Source organism: Microtus ochrogaster, chromosome 24 (genome assembly GCF_000317375.1).
Source record: "Microtus ochrogaster isolate Prairie Vole_2 chromosome 24, MicOch1.0, whole genome shotgun sequence".
NCBI classification, from domain to species: Eukaryota; Metazoa; Chordata; class Mammalia; order Rodentia; family Cricetidae; genus Microtus; species Microtus ochrogaster.
Window position 1 is genome coordinate 27,541,000 of NC_022024.1, and position 19,135 is coordinate 27,560,134.

At 39.3% G+C, this 19,135-nt stretch overlaps 1 protein-coding gene across 1 annotated transcript in view; it reads right to left on the reverse strand.

Moving 5' to 3' along the window:
* Window positions 1–19,135, reverse strand: part of Cep83 (centrosomal protein 83) — a 107,638-nt gene that overhangs the window by 3,445 nt on the left and 85,058 nt on the right. The window contains exons 12-14 of the mRNA XM_005358145.3: window positions 17,924–18,081; window positions 15,885–16,014; window positions 936–1,039 (exon numbers count right to left, since the gene is read on the reverse strand). Coding sequence (XP_005358202.1) covers window positions 936–1,039; window positions 15,885–16,014; window positions 17,924–18,081 — 392 coding nt within the window. The remainder of the gene's footprint in view (window positions 1–935; window positions 1,040–15,884; window positions 16,015–17,923; window positions 18,082–19,135) is intronic.

A 19,135-nucleotide genomic window follows, 5' to 3' on the forward strand; every position in this document is an offset into this window, starting at 1 on the left:
AACTGAATTACAGGATGTTCACACCAGTCCACTAGAGGACTATTGTCCAAGGACACCAGAACACAGCAGAAGACACTGCTGCATAATACAGGCAACCTGCATTTCAGACAAGTCCAGTTCTTCATTAAGTAATGAGCATTAATTGACAGTTCAAAATGATTATACCACCTTAAATCAAATGGGTCATACAAAATCATTATTGCCAACTTAAAAGTGTCTATCTTCTGAGCTCAAAGAGCACTAACAGTGACTAGCAGCTGACACAATGTCCAGAACTGTGCCCCTGCCACAACATTGCTGCCATGACAAGAATTCCCACCACTCCCAGTAACAACAGCTACTGTATTGCACTAAAGCACTGAGTGTCCTTTTCCTGTCAGTATGCCCAACACTACAAATGCCTTGTGAGATCCAGACTTTTGGACTGAAGTAACATTAAATTAGAAAGAAAAGTAAAATGTAATGCATTTTAGAAATCTTATAAGTAATATATTTTTTTTTTATTGTTTTTGAGATAGGATCTCAGTTTGTAGTCCTAGCTGGCCTTCAACTTGTTATATAAACCAGGCTGACCTCAAACTCACAGGTGTCTACTTGTCTCTGCCTCCACTGTGCTGGCCTTAAAAATATAGCTTAAAATAAAACATAATGTTCAGTATACTCAGAAACAACGTTTTGGGACTGGAGAAATGACTTAGCAGCAAAGAACACTTGTTGCTCTTCCAAAGGACCAGAGTTCAGTTTCCAACATCCACATGGTGGCTCACAACGGCCTGCAACTCCAGGGAACCTCACACCTTTCCCTAGCCTCTCAAAGTGGCTCATGCAGGCAGAGGCACAGACATATACAATAGATTAAAAAAAAAAAAAAAAGGTAAACAGAAACGAAGTTCCACAACATTACAATAGGGTATACATACATACTAAAGTATTACCTATTTAACACCTGGTTTTCCGTCTCTAATTCTTCTCTCTTTGCCTCCAAGACTTCCACTTTTTCCTGAAGTCTCTTCAACTTGTTTTCATGAAGAGATTTTCTCTAAAAGAAAAAAGATTAGTATGAAACAATTATGTTAATAACTAATTTCCTATTTGAGCAAAATGATGGTGGCTATCTAAGGCCTTTTTATAAAACTTAGAGATTAATATTTTCAGTGAACACCAGGGTCAAAGATTAGTATATGGCTTGTACTAAAAGTGCAAAGGCAAGAAACAGATCTATGTCACACTTTCAATGAGACATAGAATCATTACTAATACCAGAAAACTGAGATCAAGAACCAAATCATTGCAAATTAACTCAAGAAAAGGAGGCAGACTCTTACTGCGTATGCCTGTCATCAGCAAAGGGAAGCATGCTCTCTTCATGGTTTCTGATGATAAACGCAGGTAAAGATACCAGAACACAACTTTAAATTAAAAGCCCATTTGCAACCAATAAATTATAACCAAAGCAAAAACCAAAAGGATGAGAATGCCAAGATAAAGCAGTATTTCTAAATATTAAGAGAAAAATAAATTCAATTTCATAATACATAGAGAAAATTTCTAAAAGTAAACACTGGATGATTTTGTTAACTGAAAAGAGTATATTGCAAAAGGACTATAAGAACTGAAACGTTTTTTCAGTTTTTATAAACAGGTTTTAAAAATAGAAAGATACCCATCATGTTGGAAATAATTTAGCAGCTGCAGATCTCTTAAATATGTTTTCTGTTTATTGAAGCATAACAAGCTTGTTCGGAAAAAAAAAAAAAGAGAGAGAGAGAGAGCACAGAATGTAAATACAGAGTCCCAGAAAACACACAGACCAAACACTGGCACGACCACGTCACAGGTCAACAACACAGACAGGTAGTGTCCTCCGCCTCCTCCTCATGACCCTTCCTCCATCACTCCAAAGGGAAACAACTAGTGCATTTCCAGAGCTATGGTTCTAAGTTTTGAATGTCATGAACTGAAGAGGATACCCTTTTGCAAATGACATTTCCTTTCACTCAACACTCTCGTGATCATCATGTTCTTTACCAGAGTGATAGAGTGAGCGCTCTCACACACGGCTCTCCACTTCTGACTACATTCATTGTGTTTACCCTGTCCACTAAGGATCATTTAGGTGATGTCTAGTTGTGACAGAACTGGAGGTGGAGTGTTCCAGAAGTAACACTTTTGTGGGCACTGCTTAGCTTTCCATATCCAGCATCCTCAAAGGTCTCATGCTCCTCCTGGCATATATGCCCTTCTCATTCCCCTATGACTGTACTTACGTGTGGCCTGAGGAACACAGATGCCCACTCATCCATCAATCTCATTTGTATAAGAGAAACTAGAAAGCATATATCCTTTACATCACAGTGTTTTCTAAGCATTTTATCTGTGCAGAAGCAATGCTATTGAATATCATAGTAGTATTTTTCCATTGTTGTCTAGTGTACAAGTGTAGTATGTTTCCACCATTTTCCTACTGATGAAAGTTTCAATTCTTTCAGTTTGGAAGTATTAACAAACTTTACCTAGGTCACGGAGTACGGCCTTGGTATAACCTGCCACTTTTCTGAAATGATTCTACCAGTTTCACACCCACCAGCTTGATAGGAGAGTTCTGGCTGTTCACAACCTTGCCAATATCTGTTAGACTCAGCACTTACATACTAGCCATTCTGGTGTAGTCTGTCAGAATGTTACTGCAAAACAGTTGTAACTTTTATGATAGCTATCTAAAGATGTTAAATATCTTTTCTTATCCTATTAGCCAGCTGTGTTTTTTAGAAATGTTGTATATATACTTGTTTGTGCTTAGTCTAGTTTTTGCTCAAAAGCTTTTTTTGAGTGATCTCGTTCTTATGTACTTGAAGTTCTTTAAATATTCAGGTTTTGAGTGCTTTTGTACATGAATTTATTGTGATTCATATTTCAACCTAGTATGAGAATTTTTGTTTTAAATTTTTAGTTATTTTATGTGTATGAAAAAGGTTTGTCTGGGGGCTGGAGAGATGGCTCAGTGGTTAGGAGCATTGCCTGCTCTTCCAAAGGTCCTGAGTTCAATTCCTGGCAACCACATGGTGGCTCACAACCATCTGTAATGAGGTCTGGTGCCCTCTTCTGGCCTGCAGACATACACACTGACAGAATATTGTATACATAATAAATAAATATTTTTAAAAAAAGAAAAAGGTTTGTCTGCATGTACACCTGAGCACCATGTGCATGCCTGATATTGAGAGAAGAGTGTATTGGATTCTCTAGGACTCGGGATACAGAGAGCTGTGAGCTGTCATGTGGGTGTTGTGAATGGAACCCAAGTCCTCTGGAAAAGCAGGCAGTAATCTTAACCACTGAGTCATCTCTCCAGGCCCTATCTTGAAATTTTCTCTCTTAAAAGAAAAACAAAACCCCACCTTTCTCTGTTATCTCTGGGGCTGTGGATCAGGCTGGATATCCTTTGTAAGGGATGCATGGATTTCCCTGGGAAGGGGAAATAAAAGAGATCTCCTGGGTAAACTGGGGGCAGGATTGAGGGGATGAGGGGGATGGGAACTTGAACACAGGGTTGGGCAGGCTGCATGCAAGAAGCAGTTTTGGGGCAAGAAGGAGGCTAAGGAGAAACCTGGTGCTAGGGAAATTCCCAGAAATCCACAAGGATGACCCAGCTAAGACCCCTAGCAATAGCGGAGAGGTGCCTGAAGTGGCTTGCCCCTGTAATTAGATTGGTGACTACCAGGATTACCATCATAGAAACTTCATCCAGTAAATAATGGAAGCAGATGCAGAGATCCACAGCCAAGCACTGGGCCAAGCTCTGGGAGTCCAGTTGAAGAGAGGGAGGAGGGATTATAGGAGCAAAAGGGGGAGGAGAAACCTCCAGAGACAGCTGACCTGAGCTCCTGGGGGCACAAGGACTCTGGACCAACAGTGAGGGAGCCTCCATGAGAGCAATGTAGGCCCTCTGCATGTGTGTGACAGTTGTGTAGTTTGGTTTGTTTGTAAGGCTCCTAGCTGTGAGACCAGGACCTGTCCCTGAGACAGCTGGCTTTTAGAACTTGTTCCCCGTGCTGGATTACCTTGCCCAGCCTTTATATAGGGGAAGGAGCTCAGTATGGCCCTACCTCAACTTGATGGGCCATGCTATGTTCCAGTCCATGTGAGGGCGATCTGGCTGCGACATCTGTCACCCCATTGATCGCCAGGGTTGATTCGGCTGATCTGGCTGGCTAGGCGGGTGTCCCCTTCCTCCCTCACTGCTCCATGTGCGTCCCTCCCGAAGCTGCGCGCTCGATCGAAGAGGACGACCTTCCCTGAATAGAGGAGGACCGGTCTTCGGTCAAGGGTATACGAGTAGCTGCGCTCCCCTGCTAGAACCACCAAACAAGCTCTCAATCATATCTTTTATAGGTAGTACTTTCTGTGCCCTGTTTAAGAAATGTTTATTTACACCAACATCCTATGGTTTTCTCCCAAGTTATCGTATCCTGGCTATAGTCAGGAATTTCACCTTTCTCTTCTAAGAACATGGATCTTTTTATCCACATTACAGTGCCGAGTGGGTGAAGGACAGTCAGTTGACACAGTGCCCTCGAAGGCCTCCACTCTGCTGAATGCAGGGGCTGATACTTTGGTATCAAGATCTTGCTTGCTTCACTTTCCCTCAGGATTGCCTTGGTTATCTACTCCTTCCAATACTCTGAAAGGTTTACAGTTTGTTTTTTACTTTTATAAAGAAATATTCAAAGATTTTGATTATACTTAATTTGTAGATCTACTTGGGAAGAGCTGGTTTAACAATGAATTTTCCAAAGCATGAACATTAATTCTGAGAAGTTTATAGTTTTAAATAAACATTTTTATATGTAAGATTTATGCCTAAATATTTACATTTTTCTGCTATTATAATAAATGACATTTACGTATTTCATTTTTCCAACTGTGCATAAAGATAACTAGTTTGTTGTTTGACTTTTTAACCATCACCTTTAAAAATTTACATATCTTAGGTTGGGCATGGCGGCAAGTCTTTAACCCTAGCTAGCTCTCAGGAAGCAGAGGCAAGAGTGTCTCGGTGAGTGCAAGGGCAGTCTGGATACACAGCAAGACTGTCTCAAAAAAATAAGTCAAATAAATAAATAAATATCCCTAACCTATTTTAATAATTACTGCTAGATTTGTTTCATGCATAATCATTTAATTTATGAATGGCAATTTTACTTCTTTCTCTCCAATAATTATACCTATTTTTCTTCCTTCATTAAATTGGCTAGAACCTCCATCAAAATAATGAAAAAAATGTTACTAGTGGACTGATCTAGCTTGCTCCTGACTTGGATGAAGGAGATATAAAACATTTAATCCATGAGTGTGTTAGCTGGAGGATTTTGTAGCTTCTGCTATGAAAGGTACTGGTGTCTTCAGCTGTTGTCTATACCCAGTAGACAGTCAGAGTACTTTGCCTTCTTCGTTGAGAGTTCACTGAACTATACTCAGTCTTGCACGCTAGCCCACTTTTAGTCTTAGAATGAACCTTATGTTATTTTAATATAGAATTATACTGAGCGTCTTAATATTTACAACTTTATATCTGTTTAAATGATGAAATTCTCTTTTTTTTTTTAGGACTGCAGCATATTTGAACCTCATAAAATATAAGGACATTGTATTTTTTTATTACTAGAGAAAATTAAGACTAATATTATTTCTACCTTAATTATTTAGAAGAATTTACCAGTGAAGCCAAAGGAGGAATTTTCTTTGTGGAAGGTTTTAATTAAAGATCCCATTTCTTTACCCTTAATAGATGTTAAGATTTCCTAATTATTCTCATACCTGCTTCATTAAGATGTTCAAGGAATGTATTCCTTCCATTTAAATATATAATCAGTATAGTTATTCTTATAATATTCTTTTTATTTTTACTATATGCAATAGGTAGTATTATTTTTATAATGTTCTTTTTATTTTTACTATTTATACAATATGTACTAGTAACCAGTTTTTCATCAGTGATAAACATTTGGATTTGTCTAATTGGTCCTCTGAGGTGTCTGAGAATTACCAATTTTATTAATCTTTTTTCTTTTCGGTTTTTTGAAAGTTTCTCTGTAGCTTTGGAGACTGTCCAGGGATTCGCTCTGTAGACCAGTCTGGCCTCAAACTCACAGAGATCCTTCTGCTTCTGCTTTCTGAGTGCTGGGATTAAAGGCCGCCGCCACCCGTCCTTTTAAATCTTGTAACATCTGTATCTGAGAGTGCTATTTTCTTGGTTTTGTAGATGCTGTTATTTCCTCATATGCCCAGTTCTGCATTTTTAGACACTGAGTCACTTCTGAGTAAGGAGGTACAGGAGTGCCGCAGCAAACGCAGCTATCAGACAACTAGTTCTTACAGCAATGAATTCACGAGAAAACCCAACAAAAAGTGAATCCTTTCCATCTGCTGCCTGTCTACTCAACTTACATTACTGTCGTCTTACACTGGTAAGGGACACTTGCCAAAGCTGATACACCAACACTAATGTATTTCTGTACCCAAAGGGTAGAGTGGCATGAGAACCTTTTCTCTTTGCTGTCCATCTCTATGGTTTACACCCACTGCATGTCCACAGCAGAGTGCTCTAACCTCACCCTTTTCATCCATCTGCAAAGCCCAGCAAGCACCGACCTTTCCACTCTCTCCACAGCTCTGCTTCATCCTCATTATACTCGGAATTCTCTGAGCTAGCAAAATGCACTTAAGGTTCTTCCGTGTCTTTGTGTGGCTAGGCAACTCACTTCTTTTTACTGCTAATAATAAATAAACTATACGAGTGCACCACACTTTATCCACTTAACTATTAAAGGATACTTTGACTGGTTCCAAGTAATGGCAAAAAGCTGCTATAACTGTGTTTCAATTCTTCATAAAGACGAAGTTCTAAACTGATTTGAGTAAATACCTTGGAATGTAATAGATGATTCATAGGTAGAGTTTATGTAGCATTGTATAAAACTGACCCAAGTGTCGGGTGGTAGCACATTCTGCATTCTCACCAGCAATTAATTATCAAGGAGTTCCTGATGTTCTACATCTCCACTAGTATTGGGCTGTGTATCGGATTATAACCACTCTGGGTGCATAGTGCTATCTCCATTCATATTTATGTTGACCTGTGCATTACATATAAAAATTTGAAGAAATAGCCTTCAGCCACTAAGCACTATTTAGCATGGGAACTAAAGAGGAACTGCTCTTTTCTTACTATGTGATAACACAGCTACAAGACATCATTTATGCACCACAAAGTGGGCCCTCATTCAGCACATAATCTGCTAATGCATGGGTCTTGAACTTCCTATCCTCTTCAACAATGAAGAATAACTTCTATCATGTATGAGTGTAGTTACAAATATTCTCCATACCCCACTTGGTCCTGCTCACTAGCTCCTGTAGCTGCTTATGAAATAATCACTCTGAGGTTTAATATTAATGACATACTCTTTGACCTATTAGCTCAGACTTGTTATTAACTAACCCTTAAATCTTAAATTAACACATTTCTATTATATGATATTTTACCATCAGGCTTGTGGTTTGTTACCTCACATCTTGCTTCCTGGGAGGCTACATTACATCCACCTGACTCTGCCTTCTTTCTCCCTGCATTCACTTTATTTTCCCACCTAGCTATATTCTGCCCTGCCATAGACCAAAGCAGCTTCCTTATTAACAAATGGTAATAAAACATATTCACAGCATACAGAGGGGAATCCCAGTCACATGACCTATTCCATTCATGACACTTTTGTTATAGCATGCTAAAAATAATAAGGAACTATCCTTTCCCCCTCTAAATTGAATCTCATGCTCATCTGCCTGCTGCAGGGTATTACTGGTCCTACAGCTGTTCCCTTTATCTTTTTCTCTGAGATTCTGAAACAACCTACAATTTCTTCCTTCTTAAAAAAACACCTACTCCTCCATGGCTACTAATCCTATTTCTCTGCTATTTTTCACGACTAAACTCCCTAGACAAGCAAATGTTTCCATATAACCAGTTCTCCTTGAATCCACTTTAGTCGTTGCATATTTCCTACTCCATGGAACTAGCCCTTGTGAAGGTAACCAGCAATGGCCACAGTGAAATCCACCCTTGGACTTCACATGCTGTCTTATCATTACACCTATTAATGTCACTTGCCCCAAAGTGACCCTTTGTGAGGCATTTCTGCACTGGGCATCAAGTACTTCTTTTGGTTCTCCTACCATACTGGCTCCTCTTCAACTTCTAAAGCTCACAATGTCTTAAAGTTCAATTCTCAGATCTAGTCTCTTTTCATTGAGTTTTACTGCTTTAAATACCATTTATATGCCGATGAATCCAGCTTTTAATTTATCAAACCCAGTCTACTCTCTTCTAGTCAATTAGGTTCATGAAGCCAGCTAATTTATCATCTCCACATGGAAGCCACACTGCATCTGTACTCCTCAGTGCCACATGGCTGAAACTAGGTCTCTGAGGTACTAGCTTACAAAGACAACGGTCTACTTTGCTTCACAGTTTCGGAAGTTCCAATCTAAGGTCAGATCTCTCTCCTGCTTTAGTACATGCTGGCAGGAGGGGTTAATGGGACTACTCTCTTCTAAGACATCAGTAACTAAGTGAAGTAGAGAGAATGAGGTCCTGTACTCCTTTCAAGTCCATGTTTTCAGGGACCTTCCACTGCTTCTAAGGGCCACAGCACTTTGATTATTTCTGCTTGAGGAACAGACCTTTAACACATGAACTCTTGCAGGTTACTATGCAAATAACAGCAGCATTTCAGAAGTTAACATGTTCAGGGGGTACAGCGATGGCTCCATTGTTAACAGCACTGCTGTTCTAGAGGATTCAGATGAAAGTCTCAGCACCCACATAGACTCACAACCTAGTTAACTCCAGTTCCAGGGATCGAGTGCTCACTTCTGGCCTCTGTGGGCACTGCACACACATGGTGTATCTGCACAAACACAGGTAAAACATCCATATGCACAAAACAATGAGATGCTTTCAAAAATATAATTTTTTAAAAGTTAGCATGTTCAAAAGTTTTACTGGCAAACCCATGCATTCCAGTCTTTTCCATGTCAGTAAATGCTAACTATTTTACCAGAGCCTCAGTCTAATATTCTATTGTCTTGGATTTCTCGTTCGCCCTGTAAAATCATTTCAAAGCTTTACCTTTAACAAATCTACACGCTGTGATAACTGACACACATCATTAGATCTTTACCCTAAGAAACCATGGTCACTAACTTGGATGACCACAAAGCTGTCTTCCTGAGTGTTCTTTTGCTTTTCTATACAACAGAGACTGTTTTAAAATGTAGTTCAGATCATATAAACTCTCAATTCAGAAGTCTCCAATGCATTCCTATTTCATTCAGAATAGAAGTCAGAGCCCCTGTGTCACCTGCCCTGGTACCATGCCTCACCACCCTAGACACCAGAACCTCTCGTGTTCGTCCCACAGAACAAGCCATCTGTACATGTTTGTGCTTGCTATTATATCTGGAACAGGATCTTCTATGTACATCAGTATGACATCTTTCCTTTCCTCTAAGTCCTGCTCAAATGTTACCAAGTAAACCGTCTTAGAGGATGGAACACTCCCTCCCTCATCTTGTTACTTTTCATCTTAGCAGGCACCTCCCCTACCCACTACAGACCACGTTCCTAAAGCACAGAATCTGGTCACCTTGGTAATCCAGTGAACTATACAAAGCACTTAGCAAGCACTTGGCATATTTTCTGAACTGTCTTAGTGACAACACTATGGAATAAACCTCACCAAAACGCAGGCCCACCTAGAACCTCAGGACATAGATATAACATCTTAAGAAAAATTGTTGTTTTTTTTTTGTTCCCCGTTACTGGCACAGAGTTGCCCCAAACCTAGGAATCTTTTAAGTAATAGGGGTGCCCTTTATAATCAGCAGAAAGACTCTCAGTCTCTCCTATTGGTGGTAATAAAGTGACTTACATTGGGGACCCAGGACAACCCTCAGGATATAGGAGGCTACTAGAGAGAGCAAGTGGGCACATGATGACAGTTTAAAGTCCGCTCTTCTAACCTACAGGGAGGAGAAGGTAGGTACACTGAGTTCTGCCAAATCTTTTCAACAAACAAATTAGACCTCTGAAGAGCTTCTGTGCCGGGGGACAAGATAACTCATGTCCAAACAGCATGGTCCTCTACACCCTACACAGTTATCTATGTATCTGTTCCATCTGGTTGTTCCCGAATGGTGTCTTTTATAATAAGTTGGCATACATCAGTAAAGTGCTCTCCTGAATCCAAGCAAAACTTTAAACATCAAAAAAAAAAAAAAAAAAAAAAACCAAAAAACAAACTCCTAATATATGACTAGTTGGGTACCTTATACTTGTGGTTAGAGTTGGAGGGGTGCATTCTTAGGGGACTAAATCCCTTAACTTGATAGATTTAACTATCATTCCAGGTAGTTTCAAAACTGAATTGCTCAAGCAAGACCAGTTGGTGTCCAGAGGACTGTGGATTGGTTGTTGGTACTGGAAAGCACGCGAGAGTGATGTGATTTGGGAAAAGGGTCTTACCAGCTGCAATCAAGTTAAAAGGTGATTAGAGTAGGCATGTTTGCATTAGCATTCCAAGAGAAACACAGCATAAGACCAATGCCTTACAGTACAAAGAAGTAATAGAACTCTTTTTTTTCTTTATTTCTTTTTTTCTTTTTTGGTTTTTTAAGACAGGGTTTCTGTGTAGCTTTGGAGCCTGTCCTAGAACTCATTCTATCATCCAGCCGGCTGGACTGGAACTCACAGAGATCCTCCTGCCTCTGCCTCCCGAGTGCTGGGATTAAAGGAGTGCACCACCACCACCACCACCCAGTTAGGAGTAAGAGAACTCTTATAGGGTATATAGAGCTAGGTGTAGTTGCACTCAGAAAGCTAAGGCAGGAGAATCAAGCTAGCCTGGAATACATAGAAAATTCAAAGCTTCCTTGCACTACTTGAGATCCTGTTTTAAAACAAAATGGGGGGAAGACAAACACAACATAGATAGCGGTACTCCCCTGCTAAAACCTCAAAAACAAGAATTGGGATTCCCCCTTGATTAGCGAATTAACCACATCCAAGGACCATTTGCCCCCTTTAAAATATGGGCTGTGTGTCTGTGTGTGTTGCACATGTACGGAAGCCACAGGTGGATGTCAGGTACCCTGCTGTCAACTCTCTGCCATACTGACTTTAGTGTTTCTCGCTGAACCCGGAGGTCACAGGTTTGTTTTTGAGTCCCAGTGAGCCCCAGCAAGCCTCCTGTTTCTGAGGCCAACAGCACTGGGGTTATGGTCAAGCATGTAGTCACAGAGACATCACTCTTTTCTTGGATCCCACAGCATGGGCATACCCATGGGCATGTCCACAGCACCAGCTCCTCCTCGCAACTCGCTCCAGTTTAGGCTTTCTCCTTACCCATTCAAAATCTCATTTCACTTTGAAACACAGCTGCCGCCCTTGTCTTGCGGCTTCCTTTTATCTCTAGTCAGTGTCTCTGCTTGAGGCTAGGCCATGTCTACATGGACGTGCAGCCACCACTGCCGATCTGTGTTTGCTCAAATCTCCTTGCACTTCATGTTCGTCATTCCACACCCAGTTCCACTTACGTTCTGACAGCTAAAATGACCCCTTTCACCCATTTCTTTACCAGCATATTGTGGGGTGTTTTTGAGACAGGGTCTCACCATGCCTAGGCTTACTCTAAACTCCTAAGCTCAGCCATCCTCCTACCCCAGCCACCTGACTAGCCAGGTCTACATGCAAACTGCACGTGACAGTATCCTGTCATTTCTCCTCAAGAAGATTTCTGGGAGTTAGTTACTCTCTACCTTCATTCTTATACCCTGAACTTCTATCTAGGTTTCTCACCTCATGAAAAGTTTCTTGCCTTCAGGTTTTTTTTTTTTTGTAGCTTTTAATAAATTTGCTCTTTGACCATTTCATATGTATATAATGGATTCTGAATACTCTTTTATCTTCTCTTATCTCCCTCCTATCCCTATCAGCTTTCCCTCCTCCCTACAGTTCCCTTCCCACATTCACATCTTTTTGTTTTGTGACATAATGGTTTAAGTAGGGCTATCTCTGTGACCATGGGTTTCGAACTGCCCACTGGAGTCTGGTGGGCTCTTCTAGTTTACTTATTTATTTATTGAAAGATGGAAGGTCTTGGTACAGGTACAGGGGTTCTCAAATTAGTGTCTATGTACACGACCTGGGAGTGTTCAATAGTATTATCCAGCTATCTCTTAAACACTGACTTCTTTCTTCAAAAGAGATTACACAGTTGTCAAGTTTAAGGAGTGATGATGGCTTCTCTCTCAGCACCATGCTAGACCACATAACATGTTTCATAAAATACTTGGAAACTTAAAGGCTATGGCTCATCACTCTATGGGAAAACATTCACAATAGTATTTGACCAAGAACTTCTTCAGGCTGGGCCTGTCGGTACACACCTGTAAATACCAGCACATGGGAAGCAGATGGATCTGTAAGTTTCAGAACTACAAGATTATTTCAGAGAGACTCATTTTAAAATAAAAAAAAAATTGCAAACTGTTATTTTAAGTTCCTCAAAAGGACAGATAACTCAGTGTGCTCATAGCACACTCAACCAGAGGAGACAGCCAGCAGAGATACAGAGAGAAATCTTCAACCAAAGAACAACATGCAAGGTCCTCGGCCATGCTTTTCAAAAACAAATTAAAAACTGATGACCATATCAACATTGCATTTCCACCAAAGGCTCTACCTAAATACACTTACTAAAAATGATATTAAGTCTTGTGCTTAGAAGTTTAGCATTCTGAATAAACATACCCAGATGGCATGCTTATCTAGCCCAAAGGGAAAACAAAGTTGCTAGTCTTGAGTTTAAGAGTTTTTCATGGGTAATACATTACAAAAAATTATAATTTCTATTCTAGATTACTAGTTTGTGGTTTAAGTCTTACTGCATAATAAAGTTAAGACTTTTTTGACATTTAAATGAAGTCCTTAAAGTTTTTTTGCTCCACTATAAATTATGTGATTGTAATGATAGAAAATTGTGGTAGAAGATCTTTGTTTTGCTTTGAGACAGTCTCATTGTGAACTCTGCTAGCTTGGAATGCCCTATGTAGACCAGGCTGGCCTCAAATTCACAAAGATCTTCCTACTTCTGTCTCTGTCTCCAGGGTACTGTGATTTAAGGGTCTACATTACCGTGACTGGCTAGGATGCTTAACTAAAGCCAGGAAATGGTAAGAGTTAACTTACACTAATTGTTCTGACATAGGAAATAACCCATGTGAACCATGGCTCTAAGGAGAAAAACTTAAAAGATATCTAGACTCAAAGGAAATGGGAACTAAAGAGTCGTAGAGCAATGGAAAGAACAAAAGAATACGAGTAGAAAGGTATGGGCTGTATACCAGAGATCCAAGTCAGGATCTCCCTACCTTGGTGTTCTGAAACAAAATCTCCCTAAGTAGTCCAGGTTGGACACATTATTCTTGCCTCATAATCCCAGCACTTGGGAGGCTAGGTACATACCACTATAACTTGAAAAAACTGGGTTCTAACAGGCCAAATTATCCTGGTTATCTACAACGTCAGTTCTCCAATTTGTAAAAGCTATCTGAGGGCTAAGGTCACTTAAACCCCTAAAATGACATATTCTTAAATACATAGTACTCTCTCTCACACACATACGCACACACACACGCACACACGCACTTCTTCAACTTCAACTGATAAAATTAAATTCCTAGGGAAGTGTTCCACATGGTATAATAGATAATAGCTCTAGGTCACTAGATTGAATTGAACAATTTGCTAAGACTCAAATCATAATTTACATATCACATATTTAAAAGTGAAATAAAAGCCGTGTGTGGTGTCCCATGCTTTTAATCCCAGCACTTGGGAAGCAGAGGTAGCCAGATCTTGAGGTAGTGAGCTCAAGGTCCGGCTGGTCTATGTAGCAAGTTCCAGGCCAGCCAGTGTTACATAACAATACTCTGCCTCAAATTCAACAAAGAAAAGGTGAAATGAGAAGCTGGAGAGAGATGGTACAATGTTGAAGAGGAAGTGACTTGGAGTTTGTATCTCAACACCTACCTAACAAGCCAGGCTTCTTATGCAGACCTGTAACCTCAGTGCTAAGGGAAGCTGAGAAAGGAAAAATGATGGGAGTTTGATGGCTTTCAGTCTAGCCTCAAAAACACAGCTGAGCTCTAGGTTCAGAGGCACCCTGTCTAAAGAAATAAGCAGAGAATGATGGAGATCCTCTATGCATAATAGGGGAGTCTGCCACCTCCATCTAACCCCACAAATACATAAATAATTTAAAAATAAAATGCCACTATGTTCTCACCCATCAGTTGGTTAAGTATTTGAGAAGAAATATGTTAGCATTATTACAATAGCAGAAAAATACTATTTTGTAGGGTTTTAAGTATCCTGTCCTCTTTCTGGTACACCTACAATCAGTTGATAATCCCTGTCACCACCGGATGTCACTTTTACTCCAAAACAAGTTAGCCCAAATTAACCTTGATAATTAGGAATACTGCAACAAAAAAGTTTATCTGCAAAAGATAAATAGCTCACAATACTTTCTAGAGATTTCTGAATGTTTCTAAACTCCAAACAGTACAAGAAGTACAGTAGAATTGCTAAGATCATCTGGAGTCGTTAAAAAGAAAAATCACTGAAATGTCATTAACACTAATAGCCTTTCAGAATTTACATATGGACAGAAAGGAATAAAACTGACAAATAAGAAAAAACATGCTTCCATGTGGATAAAAATACTGGGTTTCTTCTATAAGAAACATTGTCTTCTGATCTCAATCCTATATTACTTTTAGAATCATGAGAAGGACTTAAGCTATTTATATTATGCAATTAATGAACATTTAACCCACCCAAAGTTATATGGATATTAAGATACCGGTATAACTGTGCATATTTCTTTCATTCACATTGTCTTTGTCCTTCACAACCAATGACACTACAAAGGGCCCTAACTCACAAATGGAGACTTTTCAAACGTAGACACACAGCCCTGTCTCTCCCCACACCCAGGCTGCTGAAAAGAACAGCTGAATCACTGGCACACTGAGTCACTGCTGCTGACGGAGGGGGAAGGGGGACCTACGACAGTCCTTGCTGAAGCAGAAAGAAGCTGTAAGTATTGACTACATGAATCATCTGGCTACTTCATGTACATGAAGTACTACTGCATTGTTTCCAAGAATGTGAAGCTTTTGGACTAGAAAAACATATGCCTACAAAGGACAATTTAGAACGCATCAAGGTAGCAATTGTCAGAGTAGCTTCAGAAGTCAGGGTAAGTCCAGGATCCCACTGCTGGGGCAGGGAGACATTTGTTTCTCTATTTGCTGAGTTGGAAACAAGCGTTCTCTTTTGTCATGTTGTTTTAGACAAAGTCTCACCATAAAGCCCTGTGTGACCTAGAACTTACTGGATAGTCTTGGGAAATTCTTACCATTCTTAACCCAGCTCAAGAAAAAAGACTTTAACCACAAAAGCAATGTGATAGATGTTAAGTATAGTTAAAACAGGTCTAGTCATACTACAACTTAAGTGAAGAATGAGTCAGACACATTTGCATGGATTGGTACTGAAAAAAGCATCTTTAAGAAAATAAATATTAGCTCTAAACATTTTAGAAATATACCCGTTAATTTTCTCAATTGTCTCTGCGAGATTAATAAAAAAAAATGTGATGTTTAGGTATCAAGTCAAATCCACCTCAAAATCTCACCCTCAGTTATTCTTGGACAATGATGCCTGACTCTACAGAAACCGTTCTCTTCAAGCCACTTGCCTTTTTCTGAGCAGTTGCAGCTCTCTGTAGTTTCTCTTTAGCCTGATTATACTTTTCTTCTCGGTCCGTGATTCGCTCATGAAGCTTATGCTTCTCTTCCAACCACTGTATCTGTTTTTCCTCCAGTGTCCTGTCAGAGAACATGGGCACAGACCAAGGAATTTGACAGCAGTTCTTCCATCAAATAGACACTATCACAAGTGTTCTCAAACTCCCTGCCTGCCTGACCACATCCCATCTTTTCCAGCCAAAGTGACTCGTATATGGCTACATATTTCCTCACACTGTCAGTAAAGAACAAGTTTTATGAATATGACACTGTATTTAAAGTACTATAGACACTATGTTTACACTAAACCCCTAGAGTAAGGTACTTCTGTCATCTTCTAAATAAACAAGGAAACTGAATTTAGAGCAACTAAGTTGCATTAAGAAACATCTTACTTACTGTCAGGATAAGCACTTAAAACCTGAACAATGATTATAAACACCAAGCTATGAACTGTACCTACTAAAGGCAATTAAAATTCAAGTCTGATGCCAGGTGTGGTAGGGAACACCTTTAACACCAGCATTCCAGAAGCATAGGCAATTTGATCTCTGTGAGAGCAAGGCCAGCCTGATCTACATAGCAAATTCCAGAATAGCCAGGGCTATATAGAGAGACCTTATCACAAAAACAAAACAAAACAAACAAAAAAAACCCAAGCTGAATATTAAGTATTAATGAAAAATATTTTTCTGTGTAAATTTTGTATAAATGATATTTTAAGTTGTATCCTAGTAAAAATATAATTTAAAAGTTACCCTGTATACTTATCAATAATATGAATTTTATCATCAATACTATATGGCCATTAAAAATGAAAATAAAAAATGTTAGATTGCTTGTCTAATTACTCATACAGATTTTAAGTATATTGGCTGAAACAAAAGTTAAACTCTACTGATCTAGAAATCCAGTATTGTGTTATGTCTGAGCCTGGGCACTGAGAACACAATTCAGAGTCCTGCACATGCGAAAGAAGCACTTTACTGCTGAGCCCTCTCCCGAGCTACTTGGAGCAATGCAATGGATACCAGTGTGAAATCAAAGTGAGTTACCTAATCCGTAGCTACACTGTGTGCCATTAGAATTCTTATACTCATTTTAATCAAATATCCGAGGATCAAAAGATACACATTTCTTCTTTGGCAAAACAGAAAAGTTAGAGCCTCTGGAATGTCACAACACATTATAGAGATGAATCTTTCTAACTGCCTTCCCCATACATAAAACTCCCTCTATAAAACATAGATAATCCTTAAAATATGAAAAACAGAAAAACTGAAAAGTTTTATGTGGTAAAACTGATTTAAGAACAAATTTGGAGAAAACTGTCCTACAGATAAATAAAAATAACATGCTATAAAAAACAAAGCAACTATAAAACAGTATTCTAAATTTATTTGTTTTTGTTTTTAAAATTTATTTTTGTGCTGCTAGGGATCAAATCCAGGGCCTCTGTATAACAGCCAGTCAACTGTACTGAGCTACCCCCAAGTCCCATTGTACCACATGCCAGCGTCTTCTCAGAAGTACAAATCCTGAGCATGCCCAGCATTTTCCTTACCAGTTTACTGTCTACAACTAGACAATTCCAAGATGAAAAGGGAAATTCAAAAGGAGAGAGAGAGAGAGAGAGAGAGAGAGAGAGAGAGAGAGAGAGAGAGAGAGAGAGAGAGTGTCACAATCCTACAACCAAATCATTCTGTTCTCTGGCATTTGGAACAGATTTGGGAACCATGTTCTGGTCTGCTCAATGAATAAAGGTTTTTCTTTAAGAGTTTTCGGGAACACTGTGCTCAGAATTTTAAAGTCCTTTAAAGGATTTTTATCCATGCCTAAAACTTTTAAAAGCAATTTAGGAGTAAAAGTTCATTTTAAAAGAAAGATAAAGTACACAACCTACAAATACACTCTGTTTTAATCAGCAATAAAATATACTTTATATAGTAGAAAGAAAAATAGTTTGTAGATAATAAAGAGCAAACTGTACTTTTCAACTTCTAGTTGCGCTTTTTCAGCTTGGCTTCTTAAATTTCGGCATTCTTGTTTTAATCTCTCCACCATGTCCTTCAGCATTTGGTTTGAATTCAGCAAGTCATTCTCTGACTGTGTCAGGGAGGTCACCTGGATCTGCAAATGACTGATTTGCTTAAAAGAAAAAAAAGAGAGAGAGAGAGAAAAATAAAGACACTAAGACATTCATTAAGGCATGTGAAAAGCAGAATACCTCCCCTCAGAAATGGCTCTCCCAGGTGGCAAGGCCCACGGAGATGTCCTGTGTCATTTCTCACTATATCCACAGACTCAATGCCATATATTGTACTGAAGGGTTGCGGCATTAGGAAGGTTGAGAGATCTGCTCTAGAGCCGCTTATCAGCACATGTATGGAACTTCATCCCCATCTCCCCTCACATGGAAGCACGCTTTCCTCATGGTATGCTGGAGTTCTAGACTGAATGACTAGAAAGACTTAAACGGTTATAAGTTGTGATTAAATAGACCTCACTGGGGACAATTATATATCACATTCTTCATTAGCCATTTTTATTTTATCAGCTAATATATGTTTTCATTTCTCTTTCACTTCAACTTCTCTTTAGCCATTCTCTGGAGGACCTTTCAGAGTTTACTGAATGACGTGACAGAAATCAAAAGAACCCACCATCAGCACGGATGCATAGAAGCCTGAATTTGGTCCCTACCATCACCAAAACAAAAACACCACCATGATTCAAAAGTTACTATAAACAGGGTCTTGTCACACCAGTCCAGGCAATCCTCAAACTCATGATCATCCTGCTTCAGCCTCCCCAGTGCTAGCATCACAGGCAAGTACCACCATGCCCAACAAGAAGCAAGATTCTTAGTAGAATAAATTAGTTAAGTGGGGTGGGGGAACCATTATATGGCTGATTGTATAAAAGTAACAAAAGATAGGACTATACATATCCATGGAGCAATTACTAGAAAATAGTAATATGGTATGCCTCAGATTTCTATTTTAGAATAAATTTCTTCATATAGAACTTACTCCTTTTTTTAAAACTGAGGTAGATAGCATTAACTCTGTATTACAACTTTTTAACTGAGCAACCTTCAAGAAACTTAACTCTAGATCTAAGTATTATAGCCACATCTCTCAAAGAAAGAAATATTGTACCCTACTGATTAAGGTTCCCTAACTGCACATGCAAGCAATTC